At 49.7% G+C, this 17,057-nt stretch overlaps 1 protein-coding gene across 2 annotated transcripts in view; it reads left to right on the plus strand.

Annotated features, from left to right (window-relative positions):
• LOC119383305 (zinc finger protein 704) overlaps positions 1-17,057 on the plus strand; it is a 120,454-nt gene that overhangs the window by 18,745 nt on the left and 84,652 nt on the right. For both annotated transcript variants that reach the window (XM_037651379.2, XM_037651378.2), the window contains exon 2: positions 7,518-7,642. In XM_037651379.2, coding sequence (XP_037507307.1) covers positions 7,518-7,642 — 125 coding nt within the window. The remainder of the gene's footprint in view (positions 1-7,517; positions 7,643-17,057) is intronic.

A 17,057-nucleotide genomic window follows, 5' to 3' on the forward strand; every position in this document is an offset into this window, starting at 1 on the left:
CCTTTTCTGTCGGTTTCCTTTTTCCTCTCGCCAAGCTCGACGAAAGAAGCGGGCGCCCACACGAGAAGCTGGGGAGCCTGTCGTTTCTTCAACGCCTCTCTGTTTTCTCTTCTCGTTCCGGGCTGAGCTTTTGATTTATTTTTTTTTTGCGCGTTTTGTATTTCTCCTCGCTTCCTCTTCTCCCGTCGCTGGTAATTCTCTCCGCTTCTTATGCATGACGTACAGCGTTCGCAGTGTTCTTCTCTTCTTCTTCACTCACTCAGCCCCTTTCTTCAAAACCCCACGCTCGCGACAGCGCCAGTCACCCAACTGCAACAGTCAACCCGTTAACGTCATCTCGGTTCGTTACCGTTTTCTTTCTCATATCTTCTGCGAGCTCGCCTATCTTTCTTACCGGCTGCTTTCTTTCGCTTCCCTCCCTCCCTCCGGTACTCTGTTCTTCGAACTCTCCAATCCTTGGCCTTCCTCGTCGTTCGAGTCTTGGAAGTTGCCACACGCACCTCTCTTCCGCACCCTTTCCTCTTTCACCCTCTCTTGTTTTCATCGTTCGACGTCAGCGCTGTTGGCACTCCGCGCGGGCCGAGCCGCGGCGTCGGGCTGCAGCCTTTTCTCCGCTACAAGAGAACCTTGAGCCGGATGATATTGGAGCAGCGGGCCAAGATGGAGAGAGAGAGAGAGAGACGCGTTGTGCGGCTAGTAATGTGCGCCCGTTCTGTTGCGGAAGCTCGGCCTGTAGCAGTCCATAGGCGAAACGCTTCCCTCTACTTCTTTCCGACTCTCCCGTATCGCCTGACGGCACTGGCTCGTTTATTACTGCATATATAACACACAAATGCGAGCGAACGTGATACCATACGTGCCCGCATATCTCCCTCTCGGAGAGGCACGTCGAATCGGGCTCGTTCCGATTCGGATTGCCCGTTGCGCTTTGGATTCTGTTTGTTCTTTCGTTCTCCACTCCGTTCTCGAAGCGCTTCTTCGCCATCTGGTTTGTTTCAAATTCCTTCTCGCGATGAAAAATAGCAGACCCCCCCCCCCCCTTTTTTTTTTCATCCGCACTCTCGCACAGCACGCAGTAATGGCGTCTGCGGCAGTGATTGCTTGCCCCATACACATGACTCGATTTTACTGCGAGCCCGCGCCCAAAGAAACGTGAGCGCGCTTTATCGAGTATATTAGTATGCGGCAAAAATACCGAGAAGGTAATCAGATGAAGGTGCAGTTAAGCAGTTATACAACCGCAAACGGGCATATGCCAGCACTCCCTCATTTGCTCTCGGTGCATGCTGCGTGTTTTGATACGCCCAGGAAAGAACACTGCAGTGTCAGCTGAACGAGCAGGCAGGTATGACGAGGAAGGGATTGGCTACGTCAGAAAAGTCTAATCGGCTGACGTAGACGCAGCAAGGAGAAAAAAACAAAACACGGAAGCGCCAGCGCGACGATCCGGCTTGAAATGTTGGGTAAAGGAAAACAGCCGCAACTGCTACCGGCGCACGACTCTGTAAGCCCTTTGCAGACATTAGCAGTGCTGTCTGACATATATGTCAGCGGCACTCGAGTTCACGCGGCCGCTGTGTTTACAACATGCGTGTTTGGCGCCCAAACAAAGACGACGGGCCATAAGGTCCGGGAAGCGCTGGCTGCCGCTCGAATTTACCGGCAGCATTTCGGCGCCCGTACAAGAAACACTACACTATACGTAAACGTGAACTTCGAGCCTTGAGCACGTTCGCCCGGCGCTGTTGCCATGAGGCTTGGATCGACGGACATTCAAAAAGAACAAAAGTGAGATTGCGAGCCGGGAACGCGCAGGAACGCATCGCCGGAGAGGGGAGAGAGAGAGCCGAGACACGAGTGGCGTCGGACGCAACTGAACGAGCTCTAGCAGCACCGAATCCCGTTTTCTTCCTTCACATGTAACCCCTCCGATTCCCTTGTAACTTCAGTTGAATACAGTTTTCTCCTTTAAATCGAACCTTGCCTTAAATCCATCATTTGGTCACCGCTGACACATAAACGACAAAACCGCAGGCATAAGAGAAAAATAAATTAAAGGTAGGTGTGTTAACCAAGGTCTGAACCTGGTCAGCTATGCTGCACAGGAGAAAGGTAACATCGAGGAAGACTTTAACCAATTCCTTTGTTAATGTAATTGCCAACGTGTACAGAAGTTGTCGGCGCTCCATGACAGGCGGTCACTCGATCGGTCCTGCAGCACTCAGAAATCGGTGACGCGCTGGAATCGCTCAAATTGCGTGCACTGCATGGCTGTACTTAGTCGCTTCAATTACGTACTAAGTTGTCGCCCGCTGACTAATCGAGGGTGGTGTTATACAGGACATATATCGGCCACGATATATATGTCCTGTACCGCTGCACCCAGCATGAGCTTTTCCACTATATGCCAAAACATCCTTGAAGTGTTGTGAAAGTTTGAGCAGAAACACTAAACGCATAACTTCTGTATCCTGTTAAACTATATAGTGGCATAGGGAAATGTCGCAATCGTCTGTAAAATATACGCCACCCGACGATTTCGCTTACAAACATATGCGCTAGTGATATGCGCTCGGTGAAAGAAGCCTTGGCCGCGGCCCAGTGAGCAACCTGCCTAAAAAAGAAGCAAGAAGTCAACGAGCCGCATTTGCGTTAGCGTGCAGAAGACCCCACGATTGCGACAAGATAGCACGTTGCTCTAGGCGACGTGCTTGGACACGTTCGCTTTCACTCGGCAGGAGCTGCAGGGCAGCGGATATCTTTGCTCGCTGCACAATAACACACCGCCTCGTTCGAGGGACGCGAAGGGAAGACAAAGCAGAGAAAAAAAGAGAGAAAAAAAAAAAAAAAACAAGGAAAGACGCGGCGATAAGCCGGAGATCCGCTTGCCTTTGCGGCCTGTTTGCGGTTTGCAGACTCGAAAGAGTGAAGCGATTAGCGCGTGAGGCATTCTTATCTCTTCCCGCAACTCGCTGATGTGGTCAGTGAGCGGTCAGTGCCGGCTGCGACGAGAAGGTGAACGCAACGACAGGAGGAAGTGTATAACATCTCGGCGCCAATTCAATTGGGCGATGTAGGTTTCACTAATAAAATAAATAAATAAAATAAATTCAGCGCGTCCATCAATGAAAGAGGACGTCCGCTTTGAGTTTCGTACTCTCAGATGTTCTTGATTAATTTGATTGATTGCTGGCGCATTAGTATAAGCACTGTCATAAAGGCAGAGCACACGTCGTCTCGCGCGGCTTGAGTCGCGGAAACCATTCCCAGCGAGGGCGCGCGCGCAATCAGCTTAGGATAATATTGGGTGTTGCTTAATGCTCTGTCCTATCACATATATCTTTTAGCTATTGCCGATTGGTTGGCTTAACTTCTCTGAATATACCGTGTTATTGTCTAGAACAGTCCGCTGGTCTCTTCGGCGATGATCTGAAGTGTTGGAGTCGGTCACGTATACGTACACAGCAATATATACTTTACAGAAAGGCACATGGGCATAGCAGGAAAGCGCGTATCGTGACCTCCCGTAATACCGTCGCCATAACGACATGATGGAGATAACTGTCCGGGAGGCTACTATATGCAACGACATCCTTTATCAACACCACTCTATCGATCACATGAGCAGGGACCGCATGTATAGCAGTGCGCACGTGACTGATTGATGCATTGCGTTGCGAGATATACAAGGTCAGCGAAGAAAGGAAGGCGCGATGACGCATATATATCATATTTAAAAAAAAAAAAGCAACAATGGTCGTTTTGAAGGCATGCATAAGGTCGTCTGTGGTGGCGTCACAAAAGGTTTGGCCTACGTTAATTCTGTGTATCTGCTTGGCCTGTTGGTAAAAAAGAAAAGAAAAATAAAGACAGAAACAAGGATGGACATATTTTTTTTTTGTGTTGTCTTACAATGGAACGAAGAAAGTAGCGTAACTAAATCATAAAGAATATCGTGCAGTTATGCAACATTTCATCATCATTAATGTCGTAATTTCAGAACAAATAAATATATATACTACGTGCGTCTGCCTTGTTGATCGCGTGAACTTTCGTCGACATGTCTTTTTTTTTTTTTTTGGTAAGCGTCCTTACAATACATTACCGTATAGTCGTTGCAGCTATAGCCTTCTGGTTTTCCATAATGATCAGCGCTTTAACCCTTGCGTGTTCGCGGTTTTGTGCAGCAGCTGAATCCAGCAGCGTCGACAGAACCGCGCGGTGCGAGCGATAAGACGAATGGTTGCCTCTGCAGCATGCATGCTCTGTAACCGGAAGCGCGGTGTACAAAGATAAGCCGCGGTGCGTTAAAAAGATAAAAAAACAAAAACAACGAGAGAGATAACGGACAGTTCTGCTACCGTCGTTGCGCAAAGACGCGGGGAGCACTTCGCCGCTTTAGCATTCGTGCGCTATAAGTCTTCTATACAAAGCATTCGTGCGCTAAGCCTTCTGTACAAATTTCTTCGCTTTGTATTTCTCTCAACGTCTGAAACTTTTCTTTCCGGTATTTTTACCCTCTGATAAAGATCGCTGATCTGTATCACCGGTTGGCGGTCATCCTTTTTATATAAATCCGAACCTGTTTCCATGACGCAGTCGCAGTGACAAAAGACGGGGCGTGCAAACACGGACGCAAAAGAGAAGTCGGGACAATCACAAACGCAGTGCGTGTTGGCACGTCCCGTCTTCTACATACCAACTATAGCTCAGCTTTCTGTAAATCTATATAGGCAATGACAAAGCGCAGCGAAACAGTCTTCGCCATTTATTCAATCCCCCTTTCTTAAAGGTGGCTTGAACAAGGCATCCATGCCCTCCTCCCCCCCTCCCTCCCCCTCTCTTCGTGACGCCGGTCCTCTGCCCACAGTATCCGAAAGAAGAAAACAAAACAGCAGCGCGCGTTGTTGCCATGAATTTGTTTCGTTCTCGCTGTGGTTCTTGTGGATCGCGCTCATGAAGAGGGAATTGACCTTTCAAAGTTACAGCTTTCGCTTTATTTTTCTCATTCTTTTGGGTTGATATCAAGTTCTGAAATCACCCGCGTCAGTCAAGTATATATATATATATATATATATATATATATATATATATATATATATATATATATATATATATATATATATAGGGTGAATATTTCTCGCCGAATTTAGATACCGCATTTATTCGCATTCTAGCAGCACGGGTTACAGCAATGACTAATGCTGGCTAAATAATTGTTGATGGTATACTGTGAGGTAACTAAATTGGCAAGTGTCGGATAGTGTTGCTAAACTGTGGTTAGTGTTGGTTATCCGCTGCAACTGTATACACTATCTTCATTTCATTTCAGTCAAATGACTGAGTTATCCACGGAGTTTTTATTTCATACACTCTTATAAGGAACCACAACGCTGCCAGTTTGTTTTTGTTTTTTTCGTGCCTTCGTCCGTCGTTGCATCTATGTTCACCAGCGTCATAGGCTGCGCTCTGCGGTGGTGCCGTGGCCCGTGCGTGCACTCATAATTAACGAAGGGGGGCCCCCGAGTTAGGAAGGCGCGCCCTCGTTTCACCGGGTGTCGCGCGCTCGGATGAGTAATCGTGTCCGAACCGCACGCACTCACGCTTTCGCGCCTCAAAAGCGTTGCGAGGAAAAAAAAAAGAGAAGAAAAGAAAACCAACAGGTTCGCACCTTTCTAGATTATGCATGAGGAGTCGCATGGACGTACTTACCGGGTCGATATATATTCAGACTGCAGGTATATGTGTGTACACACACACACACACACACACACACACACACACACACACATATATATATATATATATATATATAGCGAGGCACCACGTATGGCTATTAGTGAGCCAATGTGCTCTCTGGAGGGCCTCGCCTGCATTTTTCTTTCTTTTTGTTTGCAGCGGTTTTTGTTTACGCGCTCATCCCGGCAATGCCATTTTGTTTGCTGAAAACAAGAACGGCCTCATTAGCGAGCGTTTGGAATAGCGGGTGCCATACGGGCGCCAACCTTAGGACGCCATATAGACACGGCGCATGCGCACGACCGTCGCTGCATGGTGTGGACTGCTTAGGTGTATCTGCTAAGGATGCACGTCTTATATCACGTATTACCAGTATAGTACAGCTGAGTACCGGTGCGTCAAAATGGCCTTTTCGCGAGGAATACTTTTCGAATCGGGTACCTCGATATAAGACGACATATAACGCGCCACTTAGGATTTGCCTATTGTAATCTCTCTTGTCCCTCACGGTGTGGCTGTGTAACTAAGTGCCCTCGTACGCGCCACTTTGCATATATCCGAGAAGCCTTCTAACGTGCGCGCAAATGTCATCATCCTCGACACATCCGTTGTCGGTGTTGTCACATATGCACGTTTTCTTGCAAGCGCCTTTAGCTCGTTATCCTGGTCAAGAAGGAAATATGTATAAAAGGTTAAAGCAGAAGGGCAATGTTTTAAGTTCGCCAACTGCGCACAATTCTGCAGGTCGTCATACAGAGCAATAAGACAAAGGTCGAAGATAAAGGAGTCATGTAAAGTTCACATGAGCTTTCTAACATGGGCAAGAGCCTTAAACCAAGAGCCGCAACCTGTGTGTACTTCCACACGTGTTGTATATATATATATATGTTGATGACCTTTGGACAAGAGATGATACTAATAATAATTGCTGAGGTTTCACATCCCAGGAGCAGGAATACACTTTATTAAATGTCCTGTACAGGGCTCGAGAGCCCGCCTAAACTACTCCCAGGTTGGAACCGGGAGCTCAAGCTGAGTAATAAGGACGTGTTTGTAATTGTCTAAACCACGATATATGATCACGAGGGACGCCGTGGAGGGTTCCGGAGATTTTGACGATGTGGTGTTCTACAACGTGCACCTAAATCTAATTACACGGGTCTCGCCTCCATCGAGATGCAGCCGCCGCGGCCGAGATTTCATCCTCCGACCGTCGGATCAGCAGCCGAGCAACATATATAACCACTCTAGGTCGCCGTGGCGGGTGGGCAAGAGAGGAGCTATATAGCGGCTTCTCTCGCTTGAGCTTTATTTCAGCACTCTGTTCTATATACAGAGTACAATTCTACTAAGGCACATAACATTTCACTCCCTTATCCCCCTTCCTCCCTCCCTCTCGCTTTTTGGGTGTTATGTCTGGATGATCACTACGCTTCATGCACACGCGATGCATGACAGGCGCAAAGCGAGTATCGACAGCCAAGTCCGCGACCTTGGTTCCTATTCCACGGACGTCCGCGTGAGGTCATGCTTGTCCACCCACGAGTATAGGTCGTCGCTATTGCGCGGTGAAGCCGCCTTGACGTTCGCTTCCGTCGCGGCGGCATTGGAGATGTCCAGACGGAAAGATTATAGGGGCCCCGCCGACAGACAGGCAGGCCGCGGTCTCATCGCCGTCGTCCTTCTTCCGCTGTGCTTCTTACATAACCGCGGTATGTGCATAGTGTTTCCCCGCGGCCACGCAATGCTGAATACCTGCTCTTTTCTCTCCACTGCAGCGGACGCAAGAGGCGGCCCAGCGCCAGCGAGGACGCGGACACCATGGACGACTGCATGGCCGCCATGGTACTCATGCGACTCTCATGCAGCCCCAAGTCACCACGGGTGCCCTCCGACGCTCCTGGTGAGTGCACCCTTGCCGGCCCTCGCCTTCTTTTCAGGACCCTCTATTGCCATCAAGTCATGCTTGCCATGGTGCGGCACTGCTGTATCGTCAGGAACACCGAGCACGAGAACAAGCTCGCTGCGAAAGCTATCGCGAAGACACTGTGCGTAACGAAGCCACCACGGTCGCGGATCGAACCTCGTTCCTCCTGGACATTAGTCACGTGATGCGCCGAATATGCCTGTTTCTGACAGTTCACCGAAGCTTATCAGCCCAGTGCTTTGTATATTATATACTGCTGATAACACCTGCTGGCTGCTAATAGCCCCAGTGTTCGTATTGAGCAGTTCATAAAGGCATACAGTGTTGCCGCCCTTCTCAATTTATCAACTATATATAGCACCATTTTTACTGGACGTACGCGAACTCAGACACGGGCACTGTTGCATTAGATGAAAGCAGTCGACTCGTGCGCGCTAATGTGTACTTGGTCCTGCTTACGTGTATGGTAGATCAACTGGACTCTCTTCCTCTCTCTCTCTTTCAAATTCACCGCATGTGCTTAACACTTCATTCCTATTTTAGTGTATCCGAGACATGGCTTTCCTTTTGTTTCGTGTCGCTTTGTCACGACCATATATTTGCTCGTTCACCCGCGATGTGAAAAAGGGGCCCGCGTAGAGCACCGTCGTTTAGTACGATCTGCGCCATTGGTATTCAAGGCGCGTACAGATATATACGGCCGAGGATCAGCGCAGTACCTATTGGTTGAAAGGTGAACCAAACAAACAAAACAAACAAACAAAAAAAACGAACGCGGGCATACAAGTGCGGAGAGACAGAGAGGGGAGATAAAGGACGCACTATAAGTGTTTATATATGTGCGCCTCCGTTTGCAGAGTGCGCTGCATACTGACGCAGCTAACAGGTCGAAAGAGCGGTGTCGCGTGGTGCGCGAAGCAACAAGGTCGTTTAATCGCGCGCCCCTATCGGCGCGCGTTGAGCGCACAAGACGCAACAGCTATAGCAGCCAGCTGCGTGTACACGCACAGCGTGGAAAGGTCGTGATTTCGTGGGGCGCTCCTTTACTCAAACGCGTAGGCGTCGGGGTCCTCGGGCATTCACCGGACCATTTTGAGACGATCCGCGGGGCCGCGCACAGATAAGCCGATTTGGCGGTTCCAAAACCGGGCGAAACACATGTCAAATGCATTGTGAATTCCTGGCTTGGTCGTATACCTTCTTATTGTTTTTGTTCTTTCCTGATGGGCGCCCAGCAAATCGCTCACAACGGTGCACTTACGGAGGGGCGTCGGAATGCGCAACCGGAATGAGCTTCAAGGAGGATATGTAACTGTGTCTCCAGTATTGCGAGACATTATGTACACTCGAAGAAACAAAAAAATAATATGCGTGACTCCTTTCCGGTGACTCCTGACTTGCCACTTACATGACTCTCTTTAATAAAGAGATACGTTAACTCTCTTGTGAGTCACATGACTCTCCGAAGAGAGTATAATGATCTACAAAGAAATTTGACGTGTCTTTTTTAAAGAGACTCATATCGAGCTAGATCTCTCGAGAAAGTCAAATGACTCTTTTTTTTCTTTGAGTGCAACTCGATTCTGAGTCACTGATATAATACAGTCATCCTACAATTGGATCTCCGCGGAATGTGGGAAACACGTTCAGGCCTTCTCTGTATATATACTAGTCTCATGCCGCCATACGCATTGATGCTAACATACGGGGAAATGTGATACAGGACATCTGAACTTCGTTTTTAGCATAGAAGCTTGCGAAGCAAAGTTATTGAAAACGGCGTACGAGTGCGCTCCTCTGGGCCTGTGCTTTGGACCTTTCTTTTCTTTTCTTTTTTAGTCGTTTAGCTTTTTCTTATTGGCTCCCACGAACGACTTCGCTTAATATGCCGTTAATAGGCCTCTATACGGATATGATTGCATAATGAGTGCGAAATACTATCATATACCGCGACATTGTCAGGAAACCAGTGCAGGCGACCATTTTTCAGCTGGAATGCGTATTACATCCTACTATAATAGTAGACTTCATGAAACTACGCAGAATCCCGAGGGGCGCGCGGTTCTAAATTTGGCTCCAGGCGTAATCATTCCGCCTCCGTTCGCCCAACCGTCGTTTTTGTATTCGTGCCGACGCCCAATTCCTGGACGTTTTCTGTCGAAAAAGAGATGCTCGAAAAAGAAAGAAACATTTCTGATGGACGGGGAAGATTCGAAGGAGCGTGCGTGCGTTTCTTCAGTCCTCCGAATGCATTCATGCGCAATACGGCGATGGCAGAAGCCGCGCCCGAAGGAAGCGAATCGCCAATCGGCGGCGAGTCTTGCGGTAATCGTCGCGCTCATCTGGGCTCCCGAGCGCGAGCGCTTGACGCGACGCGACCCCGATCGCTCGCGCTTGACGGAAACGCGTGCAGTCGAGGTGAACTGCAACCCGCCAAACCAAGGAGCCGTCCGTGGTCGACACGTGCGCCGCGAATCGTGAAAGCCATCTCCGAGAGCGCTAACAGCAATCGTATACCTCGCGCGTATACGCACTCCGCTTCGACAGTTCCGTGCATTGCATCGAAAAGTATACGCGGTCTAACCCGCATATATCGAACCCACGTGTAACTAACTGCATGTGTACATCGAACAGTTATAAAATCCCCTTGACATACTTTCGATATAAAATATTTTATGCATAGAATTTCCGATATATAAAACCTTTTTGTATAGTTTCGCTGCATGAAATATGCATAGAATTTCCGATATATAAAACCTTTTTGTATAGTTTCGCTGCATGAAATTGGCTGAGGCGGTGTACACAGCCACTTACCTTGCGGAAACCGTGCGCCTGTTTTCACCGTCGTAAAAGCTCGCTACTATATACCGCTGGTGTCCGCCAATCCAAGGAAGATTTTGCAAGCTATGCGCGAGATCGCGTTGCGATTGACTATTTATTGATTGGCTAACCCTCACTCCAGTCTTGTACCGTTTCAATACGCGGAGACATATAATGAACGTGACTCCATGGTTAGACTGCCGCCATGCATGGCTTCAGGTTTCACTGTGCTGCACCGTTTTTATGCATCATGCCTCGACCGTATACGTATGGCGAAGGAGTGTTATAGTGATGGCTGCTGCATGCGTATCATGTGCTGCTTGAAAGTGTCACTTTGTTGACTTTCCTGGCGCATTTCAAAGTTGGCTGCATTCCGCAATTTATTTCTCAATGCAAACGGAGGAACGTCGCGACGCTGTGACTCCCTCTTTGCCAACTCTGACTCCCTGTTTGACTCTTTGTGACTCCCTCTTTGCCAACAAAGTGACAAAGTGTCACTTTGTTGACTTTCCTGCCGCATTTCAAGGTTGGCTGAATTCCGCAATTTATTTCTCAATGGAAACGGAGGAACGTCGCGACGCTGTGACTCCCTCTTTGCCATCTTTAATGTCATACTACTAGATTTAGCAAACAAACAAATAGATAAGTAACTAACAGTATTTCACTGATTTCTTCGAACAAAGGCGTTACACCGGCCACGGTGACGTAATGGCATGCAGGTCGGTTTCGGTCAGAAATTGGAAACATACTTAAGATTAAGATGGTCTCACTCACGTTTGTAAACAAACGTGACGTAGCTGACGTTACATGGCATAAAGGGATGCCCCTTGCATTTGGCGCCGCGCCTGCCTAACCCAAAGATGCCTGGACCCACTACGATTAGGGCTGTAACAAACTACAGCAAAGATAACTACATCCAAATAGCCCACTTCGCAGTGCTGCTCAGTTATGGTTTCCCGTGATTAATGCATGACCGTACGCCTGAATATAATCTTTTACGTCACTCCCTCGCACCGACACGGCGCATTCGATGTGTCATCCATTATTCGAGATAAGTAAGGGGAGACGGTCAGCAACGCAAAGCGCGATAGTTCATGATGATGACAAAGTAGGCTGAGCCGGAGGTTAAAACGCGATCCCTCGACGCATCGATGAGGCGCTAGCCAAGTGTTGTTTAAAAAAAAAAAAAGAAAAGGGTGTGTGTGTGTGTGGGAAGGGGGGGGGGGGGTGGCTGACTTATACCGCGGAGTCGCTCCTCCATCAAAATTAATATCGAACCTCTGACCGCGGAGGGTCTTCTCGCAACTCCCTATAAGACTTGGCTTCGCGCGCAGCTCGCCCGTCGTGTGGTGGCTTCAACACCCATCTCTCAAGACTCCGGGAGGTCGACTCGGACACGTCGATCGTCTGTTCTTCGCGAGAGCACGCACGAAAAAAAAAAAAAAAAACCGCGCCCAGTCGCAACACCTGCATGCAAGCTCGGGCGAGCATGGAGGGGGTAATCGAACTCGCGCGGAAGCGTCGAGAGGCATTCGCGCGCGGTGCAACGCCCTGCGAGCCACTGCCCCACAGTTGAAGGAGCGAACGGACGCGTCTTACAGGCGAGGCGTCGTTCTCTCATGCCAGTCACACCGCAAGAAAGCCCCGGCAGTGACGCGAGCGCGCGCGGCGTGTCGGGGGCCATCGACGCCAGCGCTCGCGAAGAGGCCGAGCCGAGCGAGCAAGAAGAGCCAAGGTCCGTTGGGGCGGGTTCCGCTTGCAGGGGAATGGGGCACCGCGTTTGGGGGTCGCCGTGGCTCTTGACTGACGGCGTAAAACCGTTTCGGGGAACCGGGGAGGGAGGGCCTTCTTGCCTGTCGGCGCACGCACATGCATATACAGCTGCGATCGGAAAGGGAGCGAGGCAAGAGGCACGCGCGAGAAATAAAATAACGAAACTTCCGAGCGGGACAGTGAGAGGTCCGGACCGCGAGGGAGCAGGAGGCAAGCCTTGTGTTTATGGGCCCGCTGGAAAAGACCCGGCGCCCGTGACCTTTGGTAGTGTATACAGAGCAGTGAGCGGAATCCAGGGGATCTTATTATCGCTCAACTTGTACTTATTTACTTGTTCTGGGCGCTTTAGGAAGAAAGGAATAAGCGGAGCGTTTGGGAAGGGGGCCCCGCTCGCAACGGGTGGAGGGAGCCTCCGTTGGGATGTAACGCAGCCGAAAAGACCTCGTCTTCCGCCTCCTCCGCGTCGGGGTCAAAGGCACCGAGCGTGTTGCGTGTACATTCTGCGAGGTCTTCTGCTGGGGACTAATGGCGACAAGCTGCGGTGCGACCCCCTCTAACCTATATGAGCTGCGCACCGCAAGCCCAAGGTTGAACTGTTCGGCTCAACGCGTTACCCGCTCGGCATGCGGAGCCCGGAGCAGCTGCAGGATCGTTTCGTGGAAGTACACGCAAGCGGCGGTTAATCATTCCTGTGGGTACACGAATTGTCGGAGGCAGGGGAAACGGTGGGTGTGCGTAGTTTTTTTATAGCGTAATCCTGGTTTCTCCTGCAGTTGCCGTTGTCTAGCGTTGCCGAAGAAAAGTTGCAGAGTTCTTAATTCGTACTGCCACCTTAACGACATTGTACATAGAGTCACGGTGCTCCTTCATTTCAACAGCGGGCTCGAGGTGTGGTCGAACTTGATAGCTGCACGCTGCTCTACAGCTGTGTGTGCTCTGTCCACCTGCTTTTCTAAACAGTATGCCCGCTGTACGACGTCGATCACTTGAAGTCACAAACACCCTTTTTGGAAATTTCGAAGCAACGCATTGAAGCGGAATGGCAGAGATCAGTGTTTTTGATCCGCTTAGAGCAGAGACATGCGAAGAAAGCTGCGAGTCTGCAAACTGTGTATGATCATGTTCAGGCCGCGTTTATGGTGATTCGCGAGATACGTCATGTTCGTATCATGGAACCGTGGAGAATAAGCATGCCGCGTACACATGATCCAAGCGATGCAAACGGATGCGGATCGTTGTGTAACAGGTGTTATGATTGCATCATGTCGAAGCGAGAGAAAAAAGCTAATCGTATATATGTGAATTGCGCTTAGCGGTCGTGTAATTGGCGATATACTGCTGTTCATCTGCGTTGCTTGGGATGTTCGGCTGTGCACGCTGTATTCGTAGCCACAATGATAAATAGAACGTTTGAAACAACAACATCAAAACAAGTTCTGGAACACCGTAAGTACTGGACGGATCCGTCCGTGCCCCGAAATCGCCCCTCCATTTTGTCTGATTCCAATCGAAGTTGCTCCATCTTCGTGTGCGGAGCCCCACCTGCGACTGTATTGGAGCGATCGCGAAGCAAGCGGCACACCTCGGTGTTTATACAAGCTCACCGGTCTTGCTAAAGAGGGAGTCGGTAGCCGTGTCGTCGTTTAAGTCTCGGGCAAACAGCGGCGCTGACGCGACTGCCAGAGGACAACTGACGTCCCCGATAAGAGGACGCCCTTGCTGAGGGCATCGCTGTCTCCCCCCCCACCCCCCTTCTCTTATCGCTCGTTCGCGGCCGGTGCGCTCCTTATCTCGCCTCTGTATCGGCGTCTCGATGCGCTCTTGCTTCGGCCGCAGGGATTGTTTACCGACCGCTCTGCGTGAGCATGGGCCAAAAAAAGCAACGGCGCTGCGATAATATCCAGGGGCACACGGAATAACCTGACGTCGAGAGAGAAAGGGAAGTGGTGTTTACATTTTAGATATACATAAAAAATGTGGAAAGGGTGCGCGAATGTGTTCTATTCTGGCTGTTACGTATGTCACCGAGATATGTTCCATTTCCTGAAATTTGCTCCGTACGACCTCGATAGTATACGTTATTACCGGCTCTTGGGTATTTGGGCAAAGTGTGATGGCCTGCGCATACCCCAGTAAAGGTAATTGTAAGGTTAATGTCTCAGAGTTCATTCTACCTTTATTTCACCCTCGTGCGCGTAGCTATGACCTTGTTAGCGATATACCTGACCCCGAGAAACACTGTTCTTGCACCATCCCGTTTCCCGTATCCTAAGTATAGCACATATGGTCTCATAAACATGTTCGAACGACGCACTGCGTGTAATTCTAATTCAGTATCTGCACCACCGCTCTATACGAGTGTCCATCACCCTTCATGCAAGCACTGGGCCATGGTAAGCGTTATGCATATATACGAATTCTTTGGGAGCCTTGTAGGAAGGAAAGTATAAAATGAAAACAATACAGCCTCCGGGACCTCTTGCATGGTTCGCTAAGAGCAAACACATAGGAGCGCAGGCACGATCCTCGCTGTGTAAGAGCTGTATATGCTTCGAGGCTGCACAATGAGCCGGAAATCCCCTCCTTCCCCGGTGGCCGTTTCCATATTTGCCCGGTGTTTGCATGCGCAACGCTGATCGCGAGATCCGGCCGGCGCGATACGCGAGCGCTTCGATGCGCACAGCCTGCGCGAACAAGCGAGACACAGGGACCAAAGGGTGCAAAAAAAAAAAAAAAGAGATAAAGAAAGAAATTAAGTGATATAGGAAACGAGAATGCCGGAAGTCATGTGTGCGCACGCAAACGTAATCGCGCAGCCCGTTGTGGAGGCCCTTGTCAAACAAAACTTTGCGTGGCGTGCTTCCGCGATGAGTTCACGCCGTGTCCTTCGATCGTTGCACAGCGCGCTGACACATGTTTCCGGGCGTGTTATTTTTCTTGTCTTATTTTTTGCACAAAGGACGAGAAATATCAAAACTGTCAGTTCTGATTCGTTCGCTTCGGGGCTTTCATAAATGACCCGTTATATATGAGTTAACGCTGCAATACTGATTGTAAGGCAGCAGCGCCATGATTTTTTTTTTTTTTGCGGATAAAAATCTGTTTATAGTATAGTTTTACAGCCACTACGTGCATATTCTATATACCTTCCGGAAAATCAGTTGCGTTTCTCAAGACAGCTCTCTACCTTTAACGTATACACAGGTGAGGAAACATACGCGTTACGCTATTCGACATTTTACAGCACAGGCGCAAGCAAGTTAGGGGAGTCTTAACCACGCTTTATAACTTCGGGACCATGCACTTGGCAAGTGTCCCGGCTTCACTCTTGTCGTTTCTTTCTGACTCCGTATGCGTACATATACCTGCAGTTGGTCTTGCGTGTGCGAGTTACGAAACAAAAAAAGCTGGTTAAGGGATGACATGTGTAAGTAACGACTGGATGGACACGAAGGAAGCTTTCTTTCCGGGGGCCCAAAGTTTTGTTGACGTTTAGCTCTCTCTCTCCGGGACGTGGGTATAGACTCCAAGTCTCTCTCTCTCTCCACCCGGGCTATCGATAAGGCATCCCGTGCCGGCCGTGGAAGAACGCCATCAATTGCGGATGCGACCTGTGTCCACTCATAAAGTTCCCGAACCATCAGTAGGAACGAGGGTGTTATAGTACATATATACGCAGGTTTGAAAGAGAGAGATAGAAACAAACAAACGGATAGTGGGTGTGGGCGCGGCTTGCTCGGAGTGTCTTCCACCGTGCGCGCGCAGGAAGAAAACACCATTCCCGCGATGCCAGGCAGGGACGTGTCGTAAGTTTTCTTGCCTCGTCCACAACAAGCTGCAGCGACAGCGGGTGCTTCGAGCGGGGCAGCTGCCTGGCGTTCTGTTTAGCCAGGCTAGGGGTGTCCTCTTCGCTCTCTTCGGATGCGCGCCCGCGCGAGAGCTAATTCACGTCCGCGCGACGTCGCCCGCACCACGCCATGCAGAGCCGAGGACAGCGGAAGGAAGGAGAGAGGCCGCCGATGGGATGCTGCTGCTGCTGCTGCTTCGAGGGGAAAGACGACGAAGAGCTAGGGCAGGGTGGCGGTAGTTGGATCTGTCGCGCCCGCATGTTTATGACGGCGGAAGAAGACGAAACGATCGCCGAGGAAGGAAAGGAGCCCGCGGTGTGACGTACGCCGCGATCAACAAGCGCGTTGAACAGGGAAAAAAAAGAAAGAAAGAAAGGAAGAACGCGCGGCTTCTTCGCCTTTGCTTGCGATCCTTTACCGAGTTGTTGCTCGACGCGCACTAGGTTTGAGGCACCCTTCTCGTGCGAGCATTATACGAGCAACTTTTTGCATAGGGCCGTCCCCCAGAAGTCTGAATCTGAAAAACTTCGCTGGCGGCATCGTTTCCTTTTTTTTATGACTGTGCTTCGGTGTCGCCGGAAGGAGAACGCACTTCCGTTTGTCTTTGACGGAGTAAAAGTGTAGCTGAAGTTGTTCGCTTCATCCTGAGTGGTATTTTATTATGAAGAACTGCGGGACGGAATAAATTCGCGGATGCTGTTCATTTTTTTTTTTTTCACTTGCCCCTCAATGAAACGCCGAGCATTGTTTTAAACCCGGCTAGAGCTTCGATCGTGACCTCTCGAGTTTTAACAACGGTGCGGTGGCGAGAAGTGAAGAGCATACAGCATGGCCACCGCGGCGCCATCTGGGGTTTTCTATTGGAAACATGTAACTGCGCATTGCCGAGATTGTTAAGGTCGGGTCTCCTTAACGGCCCTCTCACATTCTGTTAAGCGAGAAATAAGCAA

The sequence above is a fragment of the Rhipicephalus sanguineus genome, chromosome 2, assembly GCF_013339695.2.
Source record: "Rhipicephalus sanguineus isolate Rsan-2018 chromosome 2, BIME_Rsan_1.4, whole genome shotgun sequence".
In the NCBI taxonomy this organism is placed as follows: Eukaryota; Metazoa; Arthropoda; class Arachnida; order Ixodida; family Ixodidae; genus Rhipicephalus; species Rhipicephalus sanguineus.